The 21,490-nt window shown below is 35.0% G+C and overlaps 1 protein-coding gene across 1 annotated transcript in view; it reads left to right on the top strand.

Moving 5' to 3' along the window:
- SEMA3A (semaphorin 3A) overlaps positions 1-21,490 on the top strand; it is a 227,304-nt gene that overhangs the window by 167,089 nt on the left and 38,725 nt on the right. The window contains exons 7-11 of the mRNA XM_059932864.1: positions 11,137-11,279; positions 13,048-13,162; positions 13,252-13,321; positions 15,736-15,880; positions 19,965-20,184. Of these exons, the coding sequence (XP_059788847.1) occupies positions 11,137-11,279; positions 13,048-13,162; positions 13,252-13,321; positions 15,736-15,880; positions 19,965-20,184 (693 nt within the window). The remainder of the gene's footprint in view (positions 1-11,136; positions 11,280-13,047; positions 13,163-13,251; positions 13,322-15,735; positions 15,881-19,964; positions 20,185-21,490) is intronic.

Below are 21,490 nucleotides of genomic sequence, written 5' to 3' on the forward strand. Positions count from 1 at the left end.
AATTTAAGGAATGTCTATATTTAGGGATTTAGGAAAAGAGAGTCCTAAAGGAAATTATGAAGATTTGATTATTAACAATTCAGGCTCAGACACAAAAAAGCCACAAACCAGAGAAGCAATAAAAATTTTGGGGAAGATCTGAATATTTCATTGTGTCAACGGCTAAAGACAAAGGAAGATGAGTACCAATTTGCTGATTTGGTGGTTTCTGTTGTTCTCATTAAGGACACTACCAATGGTGATAGTTGCCAAAATCTATAGACAGCAGAGTTGAGAAGCAAGTGGTAACTGGGGCAGGGAGTATATGTACTCTCCAAGAAGTTCTATGGCTTAATGGGTGCAAAAAGCCACAATAGATTCCGTGGAGTGTCCGTGGAAGTTTTCTGGTTTTCTTTTTCTTTCTCAGGATAAAAAGACTTAAAAGACTGACCATTCAACAAAAGATTGCCTTCTTCCCTTCATTTTACAGCTCCCCAGTTGCTAGATTTCTTCCTGCTTTTCATCACTTTTCTCAGGGCTCCATTCTATCCTCTTTTATCTTTTTATTCTATACCCTCCTAATCACCCCATTGACTTAAATAGCTTCAACTGTAGGCCTCTTTTCTTTTCTAAGCTCTTTTTTAAAAAAATTTTTGCATTTTATTTTACTTTTTTTTTTATACAGCAGGTCCTTATTAGTGATCACTTTTATACACATCACTGTATACCTGTCAATCCCAATCGCCCAGTTCATCACACCACCACCCCACACCCACCGCCGCTTTCCCCCCTTGGTGTCCATATGTTTGTTCTCTACATCTGTGTCTCAGTTTCTGCCCTGCAAACCCATTCATCTGTACCATTTTTCTAGGTTCCACATATATGCATTAATATACAATACTTGTTTTTCTCTTTCTGACTTACTTCACTCTGTATGACAGTCTCTAGATTTATCCACGTCTCTACAAATGACCCAATTTCATTCCTTTTCATGGCTGAGTAATATTCCATTGTATATATGTACCACCTCTTCTTTATCCATTCGTCTGTCGATGGGCATTTAGGTTGCTTCCATGACCTGGCTATTGTAAATAGTGCTGCAGTGAACGTTGGGGTGCATGTGTCTTTTTGAATTATGGTTTTCTCTGGGTATATGCCCAGTAGTGGGATGGCTGGGTCGTATGGTAATTCTATTTTTAGTTTTTTAAGGAACCTCCATGCTGTTCTCCATAGTGGCTGTATCAATTTACATTCCCACCAACAGTGCAAGAGGGTTCCCTTTTCCCCACACCCTCTCCAGCATTTGTTCTTTGTAGATTTTCTGATGATGCCCATTCTAACTGGTGTGAGGTGATAACCTCATTGTAGTTTTGATTTACATTTCTCTAATAATTAGTGATGTTGAGCAGCTTTGCATGTGCTTCTTGGCCATCTGTATGTCTTCTTTGGAGAAATGTCTATTGAGGTCTTCTGCCCATTTTTGGATTGGGTTGTTTGTATTTTTAGTATTGAGCTGCATGAGCTCTTTATATATTTTGGAGATTAATCCTTTGTCCATTGATTCCTTTGCAAATATTTTCTCCCATTCTGAGGGTTGTCTTTTTGTGTTGTTTATGGTTTCCTTTGCTGTACAAAAGCTTTTAAGTTTCATTAGGTTCCATTTGTTTATTTTTGTTTTTATTATCATTACTCTAGGAGGTGGGTCAAAAAGGATCTTGTTGTGATTTATGTTAAAGAGTGTTCTTCCTATGTTTTCCTCCAAGAGTTTTATAGTGTACGGTCTTACATTTAGGTCTCTAATCCATCTTGAGTTTACTTTTGTGTATGGTGTTAGGGAGTGTTCTTATTTCATTCTTTTACATGTAGCTGTCCAGTTTTCCCAGCACCACTTATGGAAGAGACTGTCTTTTCTCCATTGTATATCCTTGCCTCCTTTGTCATAGATTAGTTGACCATAGGTGCATGGGTTTATCTCTGGGCTTTCTATCTTGTTCCATATATCTATGTTTCTGTTTTTGTGTCAGTACCACATTGTCTTGATTACTGTAGCTTTGTAGTACAGTCTGAAGTCAGGGAGTCTGATTCCTCCGGCTCCGTTTTTTTCCCTCAAGACTGCTTTGGCTATTCAGGGTCTTTTGTATCTCCATACAAATTTTAAGATTTTTTGTTCTACTTCCGTAAAAAATGCCATTGGTAATTTGATAGGGATTGCATTGAATCTGTAGATAGCTTTGGGTAGTATAGTCATTTTTACAATATTGATTTTTCCAATCCAAGAACACGGTATATCTCTCCATCTGTTGGTATCATCTTTAACTTCTTTCATCAGTGTCTTATAGTTTTCTGCATACAGGTCTTTTGTCTCCTTAGGTAGATTTTTTCCTAGGTATTTTATTCTTTTTGTTGCAATGGTAAATGGGAGTGTTTCCTTAATTTCTCTTTCAGGTTTTTCATCATTAGTGTATAGTAATGCAAGAGATTTCTGTGCATTAATTTTGTATCCTGCAACTTTACCAAATTCATTGATTAGCTCTAATAGTTTTCTGGTGGTGTCTTTAGGATTCTCTAGGTATAGTATCATGTCATCTGCAAACAGTGACAGTTTTACTTCTTCACTTCCAAAACTATGTTGAATAATAGTGGTGAGAGTGGACATCCTTGTCTTGTTCCTGATCTTAGGGGAAATGGTTTCAGTTTTTCACCATTGAGAATAATGTTTGCTGTGGGTTTGTTGTATATGGCCTTTATTATGTTGAGGTAGTTTCCCTCTATGCCCACTTTCCGGAGAGTTTTTATCATAAATGGGTGTTGAATTTTGTCAGAAGCTTTTTCTGCATCTATTGAGATGATCATATGCTTTTTATTCTTCCATTTGTTAATATGGTTTATCACATTGATTGATTTACGTATATTGAAGAATCCTTGCATCCCTGGGATAAATCCCACTTGATCATGGTGTATGATCCTTTTAATGTGTTGTTGGATTCTGTTTGCTAGTATTTTGTTGAGGATTTTGGCATCTATATTCATCAGTGATATTGGTCTGTAATTTTCTTTTTTTGTAGTATCTTTGTCTGGTTTTGGTATCAGGGTGATGGTGGCCTCATAGAATGAGTTTTGGAGTGTGCCTTCCTCCACATTTTTTTGGAAGAGTTTGAGAGGGATGGGTGTTAGCTCTTCTGTAAATGTTTGAAAGAATTCACCTGTGAAGCCATCTGGTCCTGGACTTTTGTTTGTTGGAAGATTTTTAATCACAGGTATAGGAAGGCTATACCTTTCTAAGAATTTGTCCATTTCTTCCAGGTTGTCCGTTTTATTGGCATAGAGTTGCTTGTAGTAGTCTCTTATGATGCTTTGTATTTCTGCCTTGTCTGTTGTAACTTCTCCTTTTTCATTTCTAATTTTATTGATGTGAGTCCTCTCCCTCTTTTTCTTGATGAGTCTGACTAATGGTTTATCAATTTTGTTTATCTTCTCAGAAAACCAGCTTTTAGTTTTATTGATCTTTGCTATTGTTTTCTTTGTTTCTATTTCATTTATTTCTGCTCTCATCTTTCTGATTTCTCTCCTTCTGCTAACTTTGGGTTTTGTTTGTTCTTCTTTCTCTAGTTCCTTTAGGTGTAAGGTTAGATTGTTTATTTGAGATGTTTCTTGTTTCTTGAGGTAGGCTTGTATAGCTATAAACTTCCCTCTTCAACTGCTTTTGCTGCATCCCATAGGTTTTGGATCGTCATGATTTCACTGTCATTTGTCTCCAGGTATTTTTTGGTTTCCTCTTTGATGTCTTCATTGATCTCTTGGTTATTTAGTAACGTATTGTTTAGCCTCCATGTGTTTGTGTCTTTTACGTTTTTTTCCCCTGTAATTCATTTCTAATCCCATAGCGTTGTGGTCAGAAAAGATGCTTGATATGATTTCAGTTTTCTTAAATTTACTGTGGCTTGATTTGTGACCCAGGATGTGAACTATCCTGGAGAATATTCTGTGCGCACTTGAGAAGAAAGTGTAATCTGCTGTTTTTGGATGGAACGTCCTATAAATATCAATTAAATCTATCTGGTCTATTGTGTCATTTAAAGTTTCTGCTTCCTTATTTATTTTCATTTTGGATGATCTGTCCATTGGTGTAAGTGAGATGTTAAAGTCCCCCACTATTATTGTGTTACTGTCGATTTCCTCTTTTATAGCTCTTGGCAGTTGCCTTATGTATTGAGGTGCTCCTATGTTGGGTGCATATATGTTTATATTTGTTATATCTTCTTCTCGGATTGATCCCTTGATCATTATGTAGTGTCCTTCCTTGTCTTTTGTAACATTCTTTATTTTAAAGTCTATTTTATCTGACATGAGTATTGCTACTCCAGCTTTCTTTTGATTTCCATTTGCATGGAATATCTTTCTCCATCCCCTCACTTTCAGTCTGTATGTGTCCCTAGATCTGAAGTGGGTCTCTTGTAGACAGCATATAGGTGGGTCTTGTTTTTGTATCCATTCAGCAAGCCCATGTCTTTTGGTTGGAGCATTTAATCCATTCACGTTTAAGGTAATTATCGATATGTATGTTCCTATTACCATTTTCTTAATTGTTTTGGGTTTGTTTTTGTGCGTCTTTTTCTTCTCTTGTGTTTCCCACTTAGAGAAGTTCCTTTAGCATTTGTTGTAGAGCTGGTTTGGTGGTGCTGAATTCTCTTAGCTTCTGCTTGCCTGTAAAGCTTTTGATTTCTCCATCGAATCTGAATGAGATCCTTGCCGGGTAGAGTGATCTTGGTTGTAGGTTCTTCCCTTTCATCACTTTAATTATATCATACCACTCCCTTCTGGCTTGTAGAGTTTCTGCTAAGAAATGAGCTGTTAACCTTATGGGAGTTCCCTTGTATGTTATTTGTTGTTCTTCCCTTGCTGCTTTTAATAATTTTTCTTTGTCTTTAAATTTTGCCAATTTGATTACTGTGTGTGTCGGTGTGTTTCTCCTTGGCTTTATCCTGTATGGGACTCCGCACTTCCTGGATTTGGGTGGCTATTTCCTTTCCCATGTTAGGGAAGTTTTCGACTATAATCTCTTCAAATATTTTCTCGGGTCCTTTCTCTCTGTCTTCTCCTTCTGAGAGGCCTATAATGTGAATGTTGTTGTATTTAATGTTGTCCCAGAGGTCTCTTAGGCTGTCTCCATTTCTTTTCATTCTTTTTTCTTTATTCTGTTGCACAGCAGTGAATTCCATCATTCTGTCTTCCAGGTCACTTACCCATTCTTCTGCCTCAGTTATTCTGCTATTGATTCCTTCTAGTGTAGTTTTCATTTCAGTTATTACATTGTTCATCTCTGTTTGCTGTTCTTTAATTCTTCTAGATCTGTGTTAAACATTTCTTGCATCTTCTCGATCTTTGCCTCCACTCTTTTTCTGAGGTCCTGGATCATCTTCACTATCATTATTCTGAATTCTGTTTTCTGGAAGGTTGCCTATCTCCACTTCATTTAGTTGTTTTTCTGGGGTTTTTTCTTGTTCCTTCATCTGGTATATAGCCCTCTGCCTTCTCATCTTGTCTATCTTTCTGTGAATGTTGTTTTTGTTCCACAGGCTGCAGGACTGTAGTTCTCCTTGCTTCTGCTGTCTGCCCTCTGGTTCATGAGGCTATCTAAGAGGCTTGTGCAAGTTTCCTGATGGGAGGGACTGGTGGTGGGTAGAGCTGGCTGTTGCTCTGGTGGGCAGAGCTCAGTAAAACTTTAATCTGCTTGACTGCTGATGGGTGGGGCTGGGTTCCCTCCCTGTTGGTTGTTTGGCCTGAGGCAACCCAACACTGGAGCCTACTGGGCTCTTTTGTGGAGCTAATGGCGGACTCTGGGAGGGCTCACACCAAGGAGTACTTCCCAGAACTTCTGCTGCCAGTGTCCTTGTCCCCACGGTGAGCCACAGCCACCTCCCACCTCTGCAGGAGACCCTCCAACACTAGCAGGTAGGTCTGGTTCAGTCTCCTATGGGGTCACTGCTCCTTCTCCTGGGTCCCGATGCGCACACTACTTTGTGTGTGCCCTCCAAGAGTGGAGTCTCTGTTTCCCCCAGTCCTGTTGAAGTCCTGCAATCAAATCCCACTTGACTTCAAAGTCTGATTCTCTAGGAATTCCTCCTCCCGTTGCCAGATCCCCAGGTTGGGAAGCCTGACGTAGGGCTCAGAACCTTCATTCCAGTGGGTGGACTTCTGTGGTATAAGTGTTCTCCAGTCTGTGAGTCACCCACCCACCAGTTACGGGATTTGATTTTACTGTGATTGCACCCCTCCTGCCATCTCATTGTGGCTTCTCCTTTGTCTTTGGATGTGGGGTATCGTTTTTGGTGAGTTCTAGTGTCTTCCTGTCGATGACTGTCCAGCAGCTAGTTGTGATTCTGGTGTTCTCTCAAGAGGGGAGTGAGAGCACGTCGTTCTACTCCGCCATCTTGGTTCCTCCCTCTCTAAGCTCTTGTATTTCATGGTCTAAGTGATAACTTCACAAGCATCTGCCTCTAAAGATGCACTAAACTGAGCTAGTCTTCCTTCCACATCTCGTATCTATTCTTCCTCAAGTGTTCCTTCTTGGTAAATGATTCCTATCCCACCAGTTGTTTAAATCGGTCTTTCCTTTAATTTTACCATGATTTTTCTTACTACTTCTCACATCCAGCATCTTATCAGTGAACATAATCCATTGGTTCTACTTTCCCATAATCTCTGCATATGTCTCCTCTATCATACAAGTCCACATCACCATCATTTCTCACCAGTCTTCTAAGTAATTTTCCTGCCTTCATTCTTGCCTCAGTATATATTTTTTTCCTACAGCAGCCAGTGATCTTCTTGAAATAGAAACCTGGTAATGTCATTACTAGGTTTAAAATACTTCATTGGTTTCCCTTTTAGCCATTAGGACAATAAACTCCTGAACAATAAACTTCCTTCTTATGCTGGCCTCTGCTTAACTTTCTGTCATCCTCTCTGACCACCTCTCTCTCCTGTTGCACAACATTCTCTGTTGTTTCTGTGACCTTGCACCTGTGTTTCTTCTACCTGGGAAACTCTTATTCTTCAGGTCTTGAATTACATGTCATATCTTCTGAGAAAAACTTTCCCTAATTCCTTCAAAGCAAGATCAGTTGTCCCTTCTATTTCTCACTGCATTCGTTCCAAACTCATTTTTGCTTGTTATGTGCAACTTGATAATTGCTCTGTTTAACTGTTGGTATTCCCTCACAGATAGTAAGCACCATGTAGGCAGAAAACATTTCATCACAATATCCCCTAATCTTCCACAATTCAGCGCATAGAGTAAATGATTAGGAGATATTTGATAAATGAAAATATAAATGTAAGTGATTACATGAAGAATAGAGATTGCTTATTGGAGAAAAATTCTGTAGATTATTAGATTGAGAGCAAATAGAGAGAGGCCTTATATATATAATGGAAGGGAAATAATTCTTCCACAGAAAGGAAGAAAAGAACAATTGTGAGGGGGGTGAAGGAAGCAAAAGGAGGGAGTTCTTACTGAATGGCCTTGGTCTCAGCAGTATAACAAATTAGAAAGTCCATCTTTGGTGGGTAGATTGAGAGATGGCACATTAGTTGTTCTGAAGACAATGAGAATGATTTTAAACAGTAGCTGATAATAAGTCTAAGGTGAGCCACTAAAAGTAAATAAAATAATTACTTAGCAACATTAGAATTCTTGTTCAGGATAAATAACTTGAATTTATAGCAAATCCATTTACTACGATTATATGGTTTTCTTCATCCTGGCTTAGGTATGGGGGCAAAGGGAAAAAAAGTTCTGGGGTTTCATAGGCAGGTAAGTGGAGGTTTAGGAGGCCAAGAGGTTCTAGGATGATAGGGAAGACAATTAGAATGACTGGTTAGAATGTTCATTTGATAAAGAGGGGAATTCACCAGAGGGGAGGGGAATAGACTGAGAGAATAAGATGGGCAAGGAAGGGAGAGGCAAACTTTGGGGCATAAGTAGAAAATGAACAGTGAGCAGAGATTTTGGCCAAAAAAAAAAAGATTTTCTAAATATGAAATATTAGAAGAATGGCTTCTTTTAAATTTTTGGAGGAGATCAACTAAAGACCTAATTTATTTTGAAATTACAGTGAATGTTTTTTCAAGTATAAGATATAACCTAAATTTCTTGAAGAGAAGTCACATTGTTTTTCTTTGATAATCTCTTTTACTATTTTAATATAATTGTCTTTTGTTTTCTATGCCTAATGGTATTTTTTGTCTGTATCTGAAGCTGTGTCAAACTGCTAATTCACTTACCAAATCCTCTGTGCCTGTAGTATCAGATACTAAAGGAGAGACTAGAATTGAAGACCCTTTTAACAATTAATGTACTTGATAACTTGTTTGAATTATTTCCTACTAGAGCCCATATTTATAAGATGATAATTATCTTCATATATTTTAGAGATGGAAGCATGATGTTTGATAACTCCTTTTTTCATGCCCAAATACTAAGTTAAGAGAATATCTATAAGTATAAAATATTGTTTGCTTTGTTGTCATTTGTATGCTTCTAACATCACTTTTGCTAGATTGTAGCTTTCTGAAAACAAGGGATGTATATTATTCATTTTGTTTTCTACATAGTGCCTTGCGTGTATTTGTGATCAAATAAAAGGTAGTTGGGTTTAATTACTTGAAATTCTTTAAGTTATTCAAGTGTTTATTTGAAAAACTTCCGTAATATGGGAGGTAGTATTAAACTGACTTCTCCATTTTTTCAGCATTAAAGCAGAAGAAAGTATGATTTTTCACTTTAATTCTGCAGCTGGATTATAATGAGATCTTATAATGAGAACTTAACATGTGATTGAGGCTTCCTTTTAGTATCATCGTCATAACAACATAGTACATCTGTTAATATTTTACAAAGTTGTTTCACATGTACTATTTAAGTTTAAAATACTTGTTTGTATGTGAACTGTTTATGACACAAGGTGAATTGAACTTAACATGAAATAAACCCAATTTGAAAATTAGGCAACTGAGATCTGAGAGGTAAGAGTCTTGCTAAAGTGTCACAAAAGTTGTAAGTGATTGAACTGAGTTCTATCACGTGTAGGTCTGTGCTATATATCTGCATGCACATGCACACACACATACATGGACGTGCTGAATTTCTGAATCTAGAAATCTGACTTCATCAGTGGGGTAGTAATTATTGGGTTTGTAACATAATTTGTACTATTGTCACATTAATCCACTCACCATTCTTCAGGAGACAAAAACATGTATACAAATATGTTTATGAATATGATTAAGTAGAAATTTACGAAGAAAAACCACCTTTGCAACATTTATTAAAGTTGAAGTAATGTATTATTAAAAATTCTAGTCCTGATTCCAACTTTTGAGGTTTTATTCTCCTTCCCTTATTCCACTGGCATACTGAACTTTAAATATGAATAGGTAATATTTCATATGTTTCGCATTACTTACAGGGTCTGTATAATTTGCCTGAAAAAGATAGTGGAGTGTAGCCCTGTGAAATATACTAAGTACATGGTCCCAGAGCAAATACTAAAGGAAAGTTACAAGTGTAGTACACGTGACAACATGATTATTCACAGGTGAAAAGGTTAGGACTAAATAAGATGGATAAAGCTGGTTTCAATATTCTGATCCCTTTCCTGGTATCTTAAGTATGGTGCTGACCTAGGTGTGTATATTTCATTGTTAACTTGATAACATAATACACCATGGGAGTAAAAGTAAAAGGTTATTGTGAGAACTTAAATACCTGCAACGATCCTAAGTGCTTTCAATGAAACAAACTCAGCTTCTTAGTATGTTACACTGTTAAAGCCGTGAAGCAATTACGTATTGTTAGTTTATATGAGCCCACAGCCATATCAAGCCAGGTACTTACGGAAGTATGTTTTGAAGTAGGACTCTAGACATCACAAATACACCTTCTGCATAATCTAGGCAGTCTTGTTTTTTCCTTTTCTCTTTCCTTGTCTTCTTGCACAGATATTCATTGAATGCCCACAGTGTTTTAAGCTCTAGGATCATAGCATCAAACAAAACACTCCAAGTCCTTGCTCTCATCGAACTGATATTCATTGGGATGGAGAGGGAGACAGACAATGGGCAAATGAAGATTAAAGAGAGACAAAGAAACAGAGATGTAGCATAGCAGGTGTTTCATAATGTTAGGAAGAAAAGTAATGCATGTAAGTAGGAGTAAGGCTTTCAGCACTTTAAATTAGGGTAGTCAACAAAGATGTCTTTGATAACGTAATATTTTGAACAAAGACCTGAGTAAAAATAAGAATCCTGTCTTTAGAATATATGAGGGCAGAGAGTTACACAGTGAGGAAAAATCTGAGGCAGGACTGAGAGTGCTTGACCTGTTTGAGAACCAGGAAGGGATTTGGTATGTCTGGCTAAGAGTAAGTTAGGGAAGGGAAGGGTAGGAAGAAGAAAAGTCATGTGAGGTAGCAGGGACCAGATGGTAAATGACTTCTGGTCACTGGAAGGAGTTTGCATTTTATTGTGTGTGATTTGAAAAGATATAGGAGGGTTTAGATATGTCTGAAGTGACATATCAGAGGTACACACTGCTGTGTGGAGACTCAGAGAACTCAAGGGTAACTACATGGTTTGGGGCTTGAGTACCTCGTAAATGACGATGCCATTTAATGAGATGGGGTTCAACTTGAGAAAATTTCTTTTGTTTTGTTTTATATGAATCTCATCTCTCCCCTCCCACCTAGTTTTTGCTCGAAAGTGGAATAGACCAATTGGTAGTTTGATTTAAATTATTTTATGCTTGAAAGAAAGAATAACAATAGTGATGACAATAAGTAATATTTAATAGCCCTTACACTTTGCAAAATGTTTTAATATCCAGTAATGCATCTGCACTATATGGTCACATGGAGGATTTCTGCACCTACTTCTAACTTTATGGAAAAAAAAATTTTTTGAGACATAAGGTGATTTGTAACATACTTTAAAATACATAAAGAACAGTTCACATCTACTGAAAAAGAGTGAACTAAAGAGAGATTAGGTCTTGAAATATGTCACATAGGGGTTAAGAGAAAATTGAAAATGGACTGTAATGAATGGTCTTATTTACCCAACTGTGAATTAATATATATGCTATAATTTGTCTCTCAGATCCAAGGTTCATTAGTGCCCACCTCATCCCAGAAAGTGACAACCCTGAAGATGACAAAGTGTATTTTTTCTTCCGTGAAAATGCGATAGATGGAGAACACACTGGAAAAGCCACTCACGCTAGAATAGGTCAGATATGCAAGGTGAGGTAAAGAAAAAAATGAGGAGGGTATCATTGTCCAATCGCAGATTTTTCCTTTTCCACCTTTGTACAAATATAATGAAAAATATGGCTAAAAAGCTTGACTGATCACTATAAATATTTAACAAAAAAAGATTGAAAACATATTATAGTTGCTTATGAATAACTTCATAGTCAAACATAGAGGTACAGGTTGTGAGGTGTTATTTCACAATTACATTAAATAATATTAGTTTGAAATTCTAGAGAAATAATTTTTTTCATATTACCTGGGAAAATATAATTTTTGTATTCTCAGACCTAGCATAGGTTCCTACAATGTATAAGTTTTCAATGAATATTTTTTGTTGGAAATAACTCAAGTATGAATATAAAAGAGACAAGTGTTATAGCTTGTTCTTATGAATTGATTATAGCATCCTATATACACATATGTGCACACACACATAATTTTGAAGCTCTGAACTTTCATATACTGTGTGGCACAAATTCAGATGTGATATGTATTATAATGTTAGATATATAGAATAAAAAATTGGTCAGTAAATATGTATGGATTAGTTAGTATCAGTGTGAAAATACGATAACAATACTTTTCTTACCCTCTATACTGTACAGTACAGTATATATGAAATATGAATGAAGCTAACTGTTATTATATATTAAAGCACCTTTCATCTCAAGAAAAATCACAACGACAAATCCAGTTACTGTCTTAAAATGAAATTATTTCTTTTTAAAAAAAAATCATGAAATTTTAAAAATCCCTGTCTTGGGGGCGGGGGTATCCTCTTTCCTATCCCAATCATGATCTAATTATTTATCTGTAGTATATTAAATTACTGGAAAATTAAAAGTTTTAATGCTCTGGAAACATGCAAATGATATATGCAATATATGAGAATCTTTTCTCCACAAAATATAAGGCATATTTAAAAGCAGTACTTACAAGGGTTAAAAAAATCTTTATACTAAACAAAATCGTATAAACAAAATATAAATCAGTGTTATATTTTTGAAGAAAAAGTTATTTTCCTTCAAACATATGCACATAAATATTATTTTATAAGACTATAAGTTACTGGTAAATCCATACCATCATAATAGAATTTATTGCTACATCAGGTTACAGTTAAGTTTCATTTTCAGTGAGAAGATACTTCTTCAAAATTTTTGCTCTAGAATGAGTTTTCTTTATTAAGATTTATGCAGATGTTTTTTCAGCTTGCTGTTTGTAAAGTCAGCATTCCGTCAACTGAGTTTATAAAAATATTTGATGCTAGCATGCTTTTGTTTGTGGTGTATTTTCAGTATGGGTTATAAGGCATGCAGTTATTCTTTCATTCAGTAAATACTCATTAAGTGCCTACTATGTGCCAATGTGCTTACCTCTGTGAACCAGCCTACTTAGGTGAGTAAAATCTTAAGGAAAACTTACATAAGAAAGAGAGACTAAAAGCAAACCAAAACAAACACAAGAGTAGTATTGTTCATTGCAAAGTGGTAACAGAATGGAAAAAGTACAGTGACTTTTTAATGCTAAGGCATATTTATTGTAAGTCACTCCTTGAACAAGGTTGGAGTGAATAGATTTCACCAAAAATATAATAAGAAAGCATAGTTACTTATATCTAGTCATTTAAAATTCATTTCTCAATTTGAAAAACGAGGAATTGTGTTTTGTATCTGTCTCAAGATATGAGAAGATAAGATATTTGAAATTATCATTTGCATGCACAATTTCTAAAACCATTATTCTCTCCTTTCAGAATGACTTCGGGGGCCACAGAAGTCTGGTGAATAAATGGACAACATTCCTCAAAGCTCGTCTCATTTGTTCGGTGCCAGGTCCAAATGGCATTGACACTCATTTTGATGAATTGCGTAAGTAGCTGATGATGTCATATAGAGAGTATTCAAACTTTGCCATTACCTTCAAAAATGCAACTTTCTCCAATTTTGTTTTAAAACAGAGGATGTATTCCTAATGAATTCTAAAGATCCTAAAAATCCAATTGTATATGGAGTGTTTACAACTTCCAGGTAAATAATGCTTTGCTCTCTTATTATCATAGAAAATTCATGTCCTTTAGATGCTTTCCAAGTGTCCATAATTTGTGAAAATATTTTTGAAAGAACAATGTTGGCTAAACCTTTGAGCTCTTGTGCATTCTTGGGTGCCTGAAATAAGTCATGACCTAAATCATTTTTTACATAAATTTTAGCAAAGAATTCATTACTATGAATTTAATGATGAAAAATGTATGCCATGCCCTATGTATAGCTTTGACTTTAAAATTTTGAGTGAAATATTTGAGTAAAATATTATAAACATAGAACTCTGAGTTTTGTTAAAAGTTTGTAGTGATATAAACTAAGGGTGAAAAATCTTTTTCCCTCCCCTCTCCTTTCTCTTCTTCTTTGTCCCTACCCCCTCTTCCTCTCTCACTCTCTCTCTCTCCTCCTACTTCTTCCCTATCTCCCCCTCTCTTCGCCCTCCTCCTTTCATCATTCCCCATCTGCCTCAAAGCTCTTGCTGTCAATCAAGCAGTAATTATTTCCTATTACATTCAGCATAAAGTTTACGTTACCTGGAGTTGCTAAAAGAAACATATATTTAAATGCATATAAAGAGGGATATGCATTTGGATATGTATAAATGTTTAAAAGAAAAATAATTTAAAATCAAAAGTCAGGAAAAGTGCTACAAGGGACTGTGATAGCATAAAGAAAGATTAACTACAATGTCCAACACTGATTTTTTCTGTAAATATTAAAGCCATTACAAACTGATTGGACATTTTTACTTAATTTTTAAAATAACATGTAAAAATTAGGAAAACTATATTAGTAAAACCAGATGCAATTTCCCATACCTAAATATTTCTCCCCTTTGGTATAAAAACAGAATGACAGCTAAAGAATGTGGGAGGCTCAAATTAAACAAATATTAATCCATTTCTTCTGCTTCCTCATTGCTTAGTACAGTAGTTTTCAGTCTTATGCTCACGTCAGAATTGCCCAGAGAGCCTGTTAAAATACAGATGCTAGGCCCCGCCCTCAGAGTCTCTGATTCAGTAGGAAGGGGTAGGGCCTAAGAACGCATTTCTAACAAATTCCCGGGTGATGCCCATGCCGTTGGTCTCGGAACCACACTTTGAGAATCACTGGCTTAGTGGGTAAAATAATTTCACCTCTCTGCTTCAGCGAGATTGATGTCATATATGAGTTAGTCTTAACAGCTGTAAATCCTAAAAAGATCTTTTGATGATGATGGATTCCATCAATAGATAAGCAAAGTGTGTAACAATGAAAATGGGACACATAAACATTATAGACTACTATAATGTATCAAATATGTATTAATTTGCTACTTATTCCATTATGAAAATATTATTGTTAAATTCTATAAATATTTACTGAAATTTACTGTGTGTCAAGTACCATGCGATTTGTAATTTATGTTACAGAAAAGAAGCCAGGCATGGTTCCTTCCCTCATGAAGCTTGCACTCTACCAGACATTGTCTAGATGCACCTGTTTTCAATAATAAACTCTTATTACATATGTTTTTCATTTGGTCTAATTTTTATGTAATTTTCTATGGGTAGAGATTGATTAAAAGGTATGCATTCCATAGTTTTAATGTGCATAACTGTTTTATATCTTTGTATAAATAAATCCCTCAAGCTGTATTTATAAAAGCAAAATAAAATGGGAAATTGTGGCAGCTCATGGTAAAATTCCAATTTGCTTCAATTACCTGATTTTTTTTGTCCAACAAAATGATGGGGATAATTGCTGTAATACTCTACTTTTGCTAGGGTGTAATAGCTACTAACTTAAAATGATTTTCTGTGTTGGAAAGAGATCATTTTAAATGCCTTCACACAAATTGAACTCTGTTACTTGATCAAATACTTTTGTTGGTTTGGGAGTTAAAAATTATAATATAACACATTGACTATTCATCTTCACCAGTTTCAGTTTATAAAATGTTTTCTTAAACATTCTTTCTTGTTTAAACATTTCCTGGTTTCAGCAATGATGCTTAAGTCTTAACATAATACCAAAGTTTATATTTTTATTTTATCTGATATCAGAGTTAATCATACCTTTTAGATTTTGTATATATGTTTTTCCTATCAGTGTTTACGTATGATATGAATGTATATATTTATATTGTATATTGTCTATTTATGAAATGAATATGTATATGTTCTATGAGTACTAAAGGTGTTTTCATCCATGCCTTCTAATTTTGAGCAATCATAATTTTGCTCTCTTGTGTATTATTAAAATATATATAAACATGTGACTTAAAAAATCCCAAACACTATTTGAAAATTTATGTTCAAGTATTGATAATTGCTATCTGAAATTTAAAAACTCAGTATAAATAGCTCTGTCATTGTGTAAAGATGAAAGTCTGTTTTTGTTCTGTCTGTCTTTTTTAGTAACATCTTCAAGGGGTCAGCCGTGTGCATGTATAGCATGAGTGATGTGAGAAGGGTGTTCCTGGGTCCATATGCTCACAGGGATGGTCCCAACTACCAGTGGGTGCCTTATCAAGGAAGAGTCCCCTACCCACGACCAGGAACTGTAAGTGGCCTAGGTGTTTAAGATAGGAAATGAATAAATTTATGCTGAAGGTTAAAAAAAAAAGCAGCTACATACATATTAGATACAGATAATGTGAAAGAAAAATTCCAAGACTATAAATGAAAGCAAGGCAAGGATTTTTCTCTGATAACCATGAAATTCCACATTTAAAGACATGTTCTTCACAGACATCAATGCTTAAGTTCAACACTTACCAGTAGTTAATACCAGTAATTTATGAGAAATAGAAACTGAGCAGGTAACCTTATTTATCTTCTTTTCTGAAAGAGATATGGTAAAAATGGCTTTCATGGAGAATTGAAACAATTAGGATACACATAGACTTGCTCTCTCTGATTGTGGCAAAGGCTCAAGAATTGCACATTAAATAAGAGGAAACAAATTTAAATCAATATTATCTACCTATGGAAGTGGGACACATCTCTCAAATAGGTAAAGAAGATATGCAAGGAAGAAACAAACAAAAACCTCGTGGAAAGGGCCTAGGTGTTTTAACAGATGCTGTCTACTATCACTGACCTCTCGCCTTCCAGCAATGTTGTGCACATTCAGGCTTAAAAAAAAGGTGGCTAGAGCTCAAATTAAAATCAGCTTTAAGTCTGCAATTTAAAGTAGGGAGAGGGCTTCCCTGGTGGCGCAGTGGTTGAGAATCTGCCTGCCGATGCAGGGGACACGGGTTCGAGCCCTGGTCTGGGAAGATCCCACATGCCGCGGAGCAACTGGGCCCGTGAGCCATAATTACTGAGCCTGCGCGTCTGGAGCCTGTGCTCTGCAACAAGAGAGGCCACTATAGTGAGAGGCCCGCGCACCACAATGAAGAGTGGCCCCCACTTGCCACAACTAGAGAAAGCCCTCGCACAGAAACGAAGACCCAACACAGCCATAAGTAAATAAATAAATAAATTTTAAAAAAATTAAACAAAAATAAATAAATAAAATAAAGTAGGGAGAAAAACAGAAAAGACTCATACGGTAGAAAGTGAGTGATTATGACGTCAGATGTTCTAGAATATGTGGATAGAACCATCCAGTGCAACATTTCCTAACCCTAAGAATTTTTTTTTTTAACATCTTTATTGGAGTATAATTGCTTTACAATGGTGTATTAGCATACGGCATTTGTTTTTCTCTTTCTGACTTACTTCACTCTGTGTGACAGACTCTAGGTCTATCCACCTCACTACAAATAACTCAATTTCATTTCTTTTTATGGCTGAGTAATATTCCATTGTATATATGTGCCACATCTTCTTTATCCATTCATCTGTCGATGGACACTTAGGTTGCTTCCATGTCCTGGCTATTGTAAATAGAGCTGCAGTGAACATTGTGGTACATGCCTCTTTTTGAATTATGGTCTTCTCAGGGTATATGCCCAGTAGTGGGATTGCTGGGTCCTATGATAGTTCTATTTTTAGTTTTTTAAGGAACCTCCATACTGTTCTCCATAGTGGCTGTATCAATTTACATTCCCACCAACAGTGCAAGAGGGTTCCCTTTTCTCCACACACTCTCCAGCATTTATTGTTTGTAGGTTTTTTGATGATGGCCATTCTGACTGGTGTGAGGTGATACCTCATTGTAGTTTTGATTTGCATTTCTCTAATGATTAGTGATGTTGAGCATCCTTTCATGTGTTTGTTGGCAATCTGTATATCTTCTTTAGAGAAATGTCTATTTAGGTCTTCTGCCCATTTTTGGATTGGGTTGTTTGTTCTTTTCGATATTGAGCTGCATGAGCTGCTTGTAAATTTTGGAGATTAATCCTTTGTCAGTTGCTTCATTTGCAAATATTTTCTCCCTTTCTGAGGGTTGTCTTTTTGTGTTGTTTATGGTTTCCTTTGCTGTACGAAAGCTTTTAAGTTTCATTAGGTCCCATTTGTTTATTTTCGTTTTTATTTCCATTTCTCTAGAAGGTGATAACCCTAAGAATCTTTAAAGAAATAATTTCATATGATGAAAAAACTTGTTCTTTAAGTTTAACCATTATTTTAATTTCATGTCAGTTTTATTGTTAAATTCAAGTAAATGATGTTTTTAGATGAGTTTATTAGGCATAGGATGCTTTTAATCTTCTTTATTTTCTATAAAATTTTTTGCTAAACTTATTTATGAGCATTTCATAAAGATTACTTCTAGCTGATGGAGCTTGTAGGTAAAAAACCTAAATAGGCTTTCAGAAGAAAAAATGAACAAGATAGACTATCCATTGATTATAAGAAGCCTGTTTTAACAGATTTATGCATACATACATATGTATATGTATGTGTGTGTGTGTATATATATATAAAATAGTATATTCAATAGCCCAATACTTGTACCCATTTCACAGATGAAGACTCTGAGGCAAAGAGAGGAGCCAAGATTCATTCCAGGCAGTTTGATTCTAGAGCCTGAATTCTCACCCATTGTTCATAGAGAGTTGTTATGACATGGTCCATTAAGTCAGCAGTGTGAACCAAGTGCTGGAGGCAGAAGACAGAAAGCACGGCCTAAGCTAGGAATTAGGGAGGGGCTGCCAAAAGGAGGCAACACCTTGCTCCGTGAATAAAATTCACTTAGATCAATCCATTAATCCCAAAAGTGGGCAGCTGAGAATATGTCATTCCATCAACACTACTGGAGAAAAACATATTAAGAAGCCTTCAAGCAGTGTGTCAATAGAAGGGCATTTTCTTTATTTTTAAAGAAAAACCTACAGCTTAAGTAATACTAAATACAAAAATAAAAGTAAGGCAAGAAAGTGAGACAAATTGTAAGATAAAAAACTAAAATAAATAAATCTCTTCATTTTCAATCATTTCTAAATTTTTGCAAGTTGTTTTTAAATGGTGGTAGAAAAGCAAAAAAAATTAATGTTATAAAATATGTTTTATCGTTTCTTCTAGGAGTTTATACAGCTATTTGATATTTCTATAACATTAAATAAATAATTTTTTAATTTACTTAAATAAAAAGTAATTCCCTAAATCCCTTAACTGTTATATTAGTGTATTATTGTGTGTGTATCTGTATAGTACATACATATATATTCATAAAGAGATACTCTTCCTGTTTCAAAATAGCTTTATTTCATTTCTCATGAATTATTAATGATCTGTGTTAAGGTAATGGCAGAGACAATTGATTTCTCCTTCTAAGCCTCTTGTTAGATCAAGAACCACTCAACTACATTTCAGCTCTCAAACTCTTACATTAAATGGCAGAAATTAGTTAAGTGTAAGACAAAAAGCAAGAGACTGGAGATACTGTACTCTGAATGCTTGCACCACATAATTAAATGCAGTGAAAAGAGACAGTAAAATCTGAATTTTCTTGTTTTTGTTTTATTGCCTTAAGTGGAGCATTTAAATCCAGAGGTGATATTATGACACTGTACAGCACAGCATCCTGTCTGGCTCTCCCTATGGCCATCATCTGTTCTGCTTGGTCCATTCTGATTGGTCAGTTTCTGTGCCATGCAAGTTGTTAAACACCTTGAATAACACATCTCCTTATCCCTAGAATTACTGTAATTTTTAAAGAAATAATATTTTTGGTCCTTTTTGTGGTACTTTTTCAGGGTTATGTTAAAAATAAAGCAATAAAGAATAGTTTATATTGTCTTTTAGTTTGAAGAGAGCATTTATATTTTAGCATAATACCATAGGGAAAAATGAAATGCATTCAAGAAAATTTTTGATTTTCTCTAATCTAATGATTAATAGCATTTACTTATAACATATTCCACTCATTATTTCAAATACTTCATTTCGACATAAAGTACATGATGTTGTCACTAATAGAGGCATCAGACTTCTCCTGTACACTGAATTCATTAGATGCATTTGCAATTTTTGGTAAGAAATGATGACATCCCATCGAGACTTAAAATATGTTTAGAAAATGTATATTATATATTACATCTTCTAATTTAAGTAAAATTATTTTGTTTTTTAGTTTAACAGTTACTTAAAAAAATTACAGATTTAGATTCCTAGTTCATTGAGGCCATATATTATATAAATTATAATCCTATTCATTATATTTTAATCAAAAGATAATATTTTCTTTATCTTAATAGTGTCCCAGTAAAACATTTGGTGGATTTGAGTCTACAAAAGACCTTCCTGATGATGTTATAACATTTGCCAGAAGTCATCCAGCCATGTACAATCCAGTGTTTCCTATTAATAACCGGCCGATAATGATCAAAACAGATGTAAATTACCAGTTTACACAAATTGTAGTAGATCGAGTGGATGCAGAAGATGGCCAGTATGATGTCATGTTTATCGGAACAGGTAAATGTTTTAACTTCAGCTCTAAATGTTCTTCCAGAACATTGCGTCTAACTAATTAAGTATACTAAGAACTGAAGGAAGACTTTATAGTCACTCTTAAGGTATAGTTAACCTCTGATAAATGACTAAAAACCCTGAACATTCTCCCATTCCAATGTGTTATTTTTTTAGGCAAGTTGACATATATTTATTAATTTAAATTAAATTTCCTTTTCAATCAAAAGTTGATAAATGTAGTCAGGTAAAGCTATTGATTAGGTGAACAATCAATGTCTATAATTGAATCATAACTCTTTTCTGAACAGTGGCTTTTCAGGACAAAAATGTATTGCTCAAATCGTGCATAAAATTCCCAAGACATTCAATAAAAGTTCTAGAATATATTGATGCAAAATTATCTGAACTTTAAAATTATCATAGAGTGCAAATCTTCCAGAAAATAAATTTTGGCAACAAAATTTGTTTAGTGTTTTTACCATACAATGAGAAACAAAACAAAGCAAAACAAAACTTCATCAGAAAACCAACAAAGTGGACCTAAGGAATCGTCAGATACATTTTAGATCCATTTCTATAGAAATTTAATGACGTATTTTTACCAATTCCATGATTAGAAACAAACATTTTATAGGTATATTTTCAGGATGAATTCCATTGCTATTATGACATATTATTTTATTTTTCCCCTACTCTCTTTAATAATACTATTTTAAAAGCACCAGTTACAAATCTGAAACTTGCTACTTAGGGTCAGATTCCAAGGTAATAAATTCCTAGTCTCCATTAACGTTGTTAACTGAAATAAATCAATGGGAAACAGAGTGAGTGCTCCACTGAAACCTGTATAATAACATTTATTTTCCCTTGGTGAGAACAGAGAAAGAAATTGCATTAAGTACAGGGGAATGGCAACTGCACAGTAAGTGCTTTAAAGACTTGAAGTTTTATAACAAAATTGTGAAATACTTACGTTATCAAGTGTAAGTGTCAGGTTCTGAGCGATACATTACAGTCTGCTTTTATGAGTGAGAAAGTTTCTCTATCAAATAAAAGAATCCCAGGGAGACCTGGAGTTCAATAAAAGTCAATGAATTGCAAGTATCAACTTCTGGTTATAAATAACTTGAGAAATTATAAGATGATAGGATTTCTCTTCAATAAATATTAGTTTATCACTAATGTCAATTTATAATTAGATCTCTCTACAGAGTAATTAAACTTGTTCAATAATGTCACACTTGCCTTTTTCTTCACCTCTGGCCTAAACATGTTGAGAAGTCCCCCACTCATTGTCAGTGCAACAAAA

This window comes from Balaenoptera ricei, chromosome 9, assembly GCF_028023285.1.
Source record: "Balaenoptera ricei isolate mBalRic1 chromosome 9, mBalRic1.hap2, whole genome shotgun sequence".
Taxonomy (NCBI): domain Eukaryota; kingdom Metazoa; phylum Chordata; class Mammalia; order Artiodactyla; family Balaenopteridae; genus Balaenoptera; species Balaenoptera ricei.